This window comes from Canis lupus, chromosome 8 (genome assembly GCF_048164855.1).
Source record: "Canis lupus baileyi chromosome 8, mCanLup2.hap1, whole genome shotgun sequence".
Lineage (NCBI taxonomy): Eukaryota > Metazoa > Chordata > Mammalia > Carnivora > Canidae > Canis > Canis lupus.
The window spans coordinates 66388395-66395037 of NC_132845.1; the positions used below are offsets into that span (position 1 = coordinate 66388395).

At 43.2% G+C, this 6643-nt stretch overlaps 1 protein-coding gene across 1 annotated transcript; it reads right to left on the minus strand.

Moving 5' to 3' along the window:
• Positions 1–634: 634 nt before the first annotated feature.
• On the minus strand, positions 635–4089 carry OCM2 (oncomodulin 2). The gene is made up of 4 exons (XM_072837692.1): positions 4029–4089; positions 3022–3154; positions 2275–2384; positions 635–660 (listed from the first exon to the last, which is right to left on the minus strand). Exons 1-4 carry the CDS (start codon positions 4087–4089, stop codon positions 635–637), a joined length of 330 nt encoding a protein of 109 aa, XP_072693793.1.
• Between the last annotated feature and the right edge of the window lie 2554 nt (positions 4090–6643).

The following is a 6643-nucleotide window of genomic DNA, read 5'->3' on the forward strand; positions in this document are numbered from 1 at the left end:
CAAGCTTGAAAAATGGGTTTGTGCCCATTTGGCAGAGCAAGTCTCCTTAGCTTTGGGGCCACTGTAGCCTCACACTTTTTTCTGTCCTGTACTGTTGGCTTTTAAATCCCTCTTAGGCCATCTAACACATAAGCAAAGGTGATTTTGGGCTCTTTGTAAATTTCTTTGTATTACTTTCAGCCTCCAATAACTCCCTAAGAAAATCCTAGCCTGACAGTGCCATTTGTTTGTCACTTTTTTTCCTCCAACCTTTTCCTCTGTTGAGCTGATAAGACCAGAAATATTTCTAAAAGCCCTCGGCTCCCAAGTTGCTTTCATTCCTGTACCTTGCTGAAAACAAAACAAAACAAAACAACACACCCACACATCAGCAGATGATGAGAAACGTATCTTTATTGGATGAATTTTAAAGGCATTGTCTGCCGAGGGCCTTACAGAGTCATCAGGGCATACTGACCATCGAAAATTCATGAATGACTGTCTTATTACCTCACTAAAACAAGAGTAAATTGCAGAAGCACTTGTGGGGGTGGAGGTGGGGGAGTGAATAAATAAATTAGGGAGAGGAAGTGGTGTTTCCCATTCCTGGGGCTTTGGAGACCTTCTGGCTGATTGTCTCCACAGCCTGGGGCTTTTAAGAATGCACCATTTCCTGGAATTCTAAAACAGAAGAGGTGAGAAAACATCAGTGGAGATGGCTTGGTATTTTTCCAGACATGCTGTGGCCAGTGAGAGTTCTGAAGAGGAAGGGAAGCAGATTGTTCGGTGATGGGTTTGGCCCCCTCCACGGGCACAAAAGGAGGGGAAAAATGTGTCACTGACTACAGGTGCAGATGGTCTATAGTGTTCCATCTTCCTGCATAATCTAACAAACGTCTTCAGCTTTGCAATAGAGCCCCTTGTATTCGAATTTGTGAGTCCAGCCATTTCCCTCTGACAACACATGGATTTGGTATAATAACTTATTGCAATCTGGGATCACTCAATTCTCTGTCTGGCTATTTTAAGACAGATTGGGGGTTTCCTTCCTCTTTTCTGAATCCACTTTGTGCAGATGTAGGAAACAATTCATGGGGGCAGGGGCTTGGAATTCACTTTTGTCTGATGAACTCTAACCTTACCCCCAAGAGTTTATATTACTAAATGCTGGTGATGATGGTAGTGGTAAGAATGAGCAGATGTGACCAACTGAAATTGGAAAACTGGGGATTTGCTCTGTATTTATTGGTACACTTTGCCTATTTGGAATTTTTTGGTGGTTAGATTTAAGTAAATATATTTTCTCTTACCTAAACTATTTTTCTGAGCTATGTATAGAAGCTACATTAACTCCTGTGTAGTAAGTCATAGTGGTATAATTTTGGATAGGTTTTTAAAAAGAGGATCTAAATAGGAATTTTTAATCTCCAATGAGTACCACCTCAAAGACCATGCATAAATTCTCCTGAGTTGGCATGCACAGTGTAGCTAAAAGGCATGTAAGTGGGGTGTCTGAGTGGCTCAGTTGGTTAAGCATCTGCCTTTGGCTCAGGTCATGATCTCAGGGTCCTGGGATAGAGCCCTGTGTTGAGCTTCCTGCTCAGCGGCAAGTCTGCTGCTCCCTCTCCCTTGTGATCTCTCTTTCAAATAAATAAAATTTTTAAAAAGATAAAAATAAAAAACATGTAAGCAATATGACTGAACTGGATGAAAATAATCCTACAGCCGTGCTTCTATACTAAAATTTGAATATAGGGCTCTGCACACAAAAGTCTCCGTACAGGATGTTTGATCTACTCTCCCATATTGTCCAGTCAGTGGGCTAATGTCCAATAAAATGTATTTGTTTAAACCTTGAAAGCTAAGAGGCTTTCCTATTCAAGTCAAGAGACATTTTGATACAAGACACACTTGAGAATGTCAATCCTTCCCTTAGGGGGGTTCAAATCTCAGTGGTAAAAATTCCTCACATAATTCTCATGATGCATTAGGGTGTCTTGCAAATATTAGCCAGACAATAGCTAGTCCCCTGGTCAGGTGAAGGGTATTTCCTGGGTCACAGACAGTGATTCACAGGATCAGCTTTTATGGTACATCCCCAGACATCATGCTAGCCTCTACGTACATCATCTGTATCCTCTCATCAGGCCCATTTTACAAATGAGAAGGCTGAAGCTCAGCAAAGTTAAGAAAGGGGGATCTTCACTAACCATGTCTGCTTGATCTCATCGCCCAAGTCCCCCAGATTGCTTCCAGAGCTAAATTTGTTTGTGCTATGTGCACGTGTGAACATACCGTCAGCTCCAATTTTCCCATCACCATCATTGTCTGCAGCTGCCATCAAAGACTTGGTTTCTGACTCTGTCAGCTCTCTAGCACCACTCTCGAACTTCTGGAGGAAAAACCTGCAGGACAATCAAAATTGGTGGAAATTTCCTGAAAAAATTACCCTTTTCTCTCCTGAAGCAAACCGACTGTTCCCGGCCATTGCAATATTCAGTCAGAGGCTTTCACAAGCCAAACTTGCCTTCCTTGTAGAAACTACTGGTGGGCATTTTGTTTTTAAAAGTGTTTTTTCAGAGGGGCACCTGGGGGCTCAGTTGGTGAATTGTCTGCCTTCAGGTCAGGTCATGATCCTGGGGTCCTGGGATTGAGTCCTGCATCAGGCTCCCAGCTCAGGGGGGAGTCTGCTTCTCCCTCTGACCCTCACCCCTGCTCTTGCTCTCTCTCTCAAAAAATAAATAAAAAGTAAATTTTAAAAGATTAAAATGCTTTTTCACAGTTTTGTTGATAAGTACATTTGCCAAAGAAAAAACCTACAATGAATGAATTTTTGCACCTACAGTCTTCAGTGCCCATGTCTACTGCTTCACAAGGAAAGATGCATGGCCCACTGACTCATGTTCTTCCCTTCCGTGGGGCTCTGCTGAACCAGTGTCAACGCTGGCCATTGAAGAAATACTACCAAACTGGCCTTCACTGCTCCCAACCCACCTAGCAATGTCAGGGGTGCCACGCAAGCAAGCTCAGGACAAAACTCACTTAAGCTCTTCTTCATCCAGATATCCACTCTGGTCATTGTCTATGAACCGAAAAACATCCTTCACCTGACTGGCCGACATCTTGGAGAGGCCCGATGTCTGGAAGAATTTTTGGGGTTCGAAAGTATCTGGGTCTGAAGGACAGAGAGAGGGTTATTCTGAGGCTCATCGGGTCACATTCTGTATTTGGACCAAGGTGCTGGAAACATAAGTTATTAAAACCCTCTTCATGATATATCATCAAGCTACAGGGAGGCTCTGTTTTCGAATTTTAAAGAAGATAGGGTGCTGGGTGGTTTCATCCGCTAAGCGTCTGACTCTTGATTTTTAGCTCAAGTCGTGATCTCATGGTCATAAGATCGAGCCCCATGTTGAGCCTGGTTAGGATTCTTTCTCTCCCTCTCCAGCTCTGTCCTCCCACTCCCTCTCCCTCTAAAAAGGAGAAGGAGAAGAAGAAGAAAGAGAAGAGAAAAAAAAGGAAAGGAAATGGAATGGAAAGGAAAAAGAAAAGAAAAAAGAAAAGAAAAGAAAAAGAAAAAAAAGACAGGGCTGTGACTAGTGCAAGATTTTGAGGCAACCAAGACCAGGTGACTTTGTGACAGCATCTCCTATGGCCCTCCCCACTTCCCTGCCCACTTGCTCTTGCTGCCCCCTTCCTTCCCTCCCCCCCCATCCCATGCCTCCCCCTTCCCTTTTAATAGGCTGAGTGTCCAAGACTCAAGCAGCACTGGTCTAATGGGGGCGGGGGAGAATGTGAAATGCAGTCATTGGATTCAAACAGTCTACATCATATCCTCACGTTTTTTCACTTTTAGTAAGTTTCTTCCACCTGACAGCAAAGGAATCCTATGCTCTCTCATTGTAGTTATTTCACTGGTAACAGTTTTCTTCTCTGATCCCATGAATGTTCAGCAAAGTCCACATTTTAATTTTCTTGGCTTTGCTGGAGGTGTGACCAGGTGGGAAATACCCCACCCCCCACCCCAGCCCCGCCTCACTGCCCTTTACCTTGGCACTCCTGCAGGGCTGCTGCGATGTCGTCAGCGCTAAGGACGTCTGTGATGCTCATTTTTCACCTGTGCACACAATAAATGAGCTGTGGTCAACGGCAAGCAGTGCCATGAGTATCTAAGGGGACTACACACTCCTTGGCCCACTGAAACTGTATGCTGGTAGGGAAATTTTAAACATGAGATCGAGGTATATCCTATTAAGTGATGAGACAAAATAGCCACATGCAAACCATCAATTGAAATGATTCCAGCCCCCGTTGTCTCTGCCTTCTCCTGAATATTCTCCTAAGGCAGAATTAAGAAATACAACTTAAAAGAATTATTTGATCCCATTTTCTTATGAAAATGACATTTGCACAACCAATCACTTTCATAGGCATCTACAAAACATCCAAAAGTAAACCATGTTACAAATGCAATGGTATTTTCATGCACTGAAAATGCAATGTTGCCAATGTCACATGGGAAAGGATACAACTTGGGCTACTTAAAGCCCTTCTGTGGAAAAGATGCTATCTATCCTGAAGGCTGGGAATCAAAGACATGAAAAGCCCATCCATCAGAGATTAAAATCTTTCCAGGTGTCAAGTCCATGGGGAAAGAAATCTGAGCACAGCACATACCAGTGTAATATGAACACAGGTAGGAAAGAAGAATCTGGGGTCTTGTAGGTCCACCAGCTACTCACCGTTTTAGATTTTCCCCCAAGAAGAATCAGGAAAAAGAATTGAAGGAGCAAAAAAACAGATGTGCTTTTGCTATCTTACTGACCTACCTTATATAGGATTGAAAAAGTGATAGTAAGAACCTCTTAGATTTCCTTTTCAAGGATCAAGTAGACGTAGCTCAAATGTCTTGCCTTACTAATTAAACCTCTTTTTTTTTTCTATTTATAGCACAAGGGAATGTGGGTGGGAACAGCCAATTTTTAAAAACAAACCTCAACAAACCTTAACTAAGGTTTCAGTTCTGCAAATGAACCCCGCTGGCAGTGTGGGGGAGACCAGAAACCTGGTAAAGAGGAGACAGTGGCCCAAATGAGATGACACAAATGGGGTGCTCTGTAAACTGAAAAGGGGCCCCCCAGGTGTTAGTGACTGCTGTTTTTTTTTTTTTTTTTTAAGATTTTCTTTATTTATTCATGAGACAGAGAGAGAAAGGCAGAGACACAGGCAGAGGGAGAAGCAGGCTCCATGCAGGGAGCCCGATGTGGGACTCGATCCTGGGTCTCCAGGATCATGCGCTAGGCTGAAGGCAGTGCTAAACCACTGAGCTACGCGGGCTGCCCAGTGGCTGCTGTTTGAAGCGGGTCTGCTGTTGACCTCTGAGGCTGTGGATGTGTGAGGCTGACCTTGGTCTGCGGTTGACAGACCCAAAGTCAGTGTCAGATGAACACATAAACTCGTCCATCAAAGGGGTGGCACCGCTTGGATGACTTTCCAAAAAAGTCTTGATTTTGATTTTCCTAGCAATATCTTAAATTGCACACACTAAAAAAGCAAAAAGGAGGCAAGCAACCAACCATATCCCATATCTAAAATTTACAGGAAAAACATGAGGCCAGGATTTGAGACCTCAGGTTTTTTGCTTTTCGTTTGTTTGTTTTTGGCTTTCAGCATGTATTTGTTGAGTCCTTAGGTAGCCAGCGCTGTGCTAAACTTTTTTTTTTTAAATTATGGCTTAAAAAAAGCACGTAACAAAAACCTTATCATTTTAACCCTTTTAAAGTATACATACAGTATAGTAATGTTAACAATATGCACATGGTTGTACAAGAGATCTCCAGAGCTTTTTCATCTTGCAAAACTGACCCCTATGCCCATTGAATAAGGATGCCCTCTCCTACTTCCCAATCTGGCAACCACCATTCTACTTTCTCAGGGAGTTAGATTACTTTAGATATCTCTTATAGGGCACCTGGGTGGTTGAGCGTCTGTCTTTGACTCAGGTTGGGATCCTGGGGTCCTGGGATCGAGTCCTACATTGGACTCCCTGCAGGAAGCCTGTTTCTCCTTGGCTGTGCCTGTGCCTCTCTCTCTGTGTGTGTCTCTCATGAATAAATAAATAAAATCTTAAAAAAAAAAAAGAATGTAGATTTGCTAACATTAAGTTGCCATAGAAACTCAGGAAGTTCTTTCTTTCCATTAGTGTTCAATGGGGGGACAGAGGTACAGTTTGAAAAGGTGAAAAGTGTTCTGGGCAGTCGTGATGGTTGCATAACATGAATGTGCTTAGAGCCACAGAGCTGTACAGTTAAAGTGGTTAAAACAGTAAGTTCTATGTTGTATGTGTTTTACCACAATTAAAAAAAAAAAAAGATGCTGATTCCGTGGTCTACACTATTTGGGCCCCCAAACTCACAAGTGCTCCCAGGAAAGAGTAGAAAGAAGATTTAGAAGTAGAAAACCTTAACTGGACCCTCACGAGGTCCTTCACTAGCCTCAAGACTCTGAGTCTCAGTTTCCTCTGGCAGCGAATAGGAGGGATGCAAGCGGGTGCTCTGTCAACCTTCTGGGCTTCTTTTGAAGATCAGGGGACCAAATGCAGATCTGCAGACCTCCAGAAGAGTCTCTGAGTTCCCTGTTGAATCCCACCCCTGTCCTGGGATCA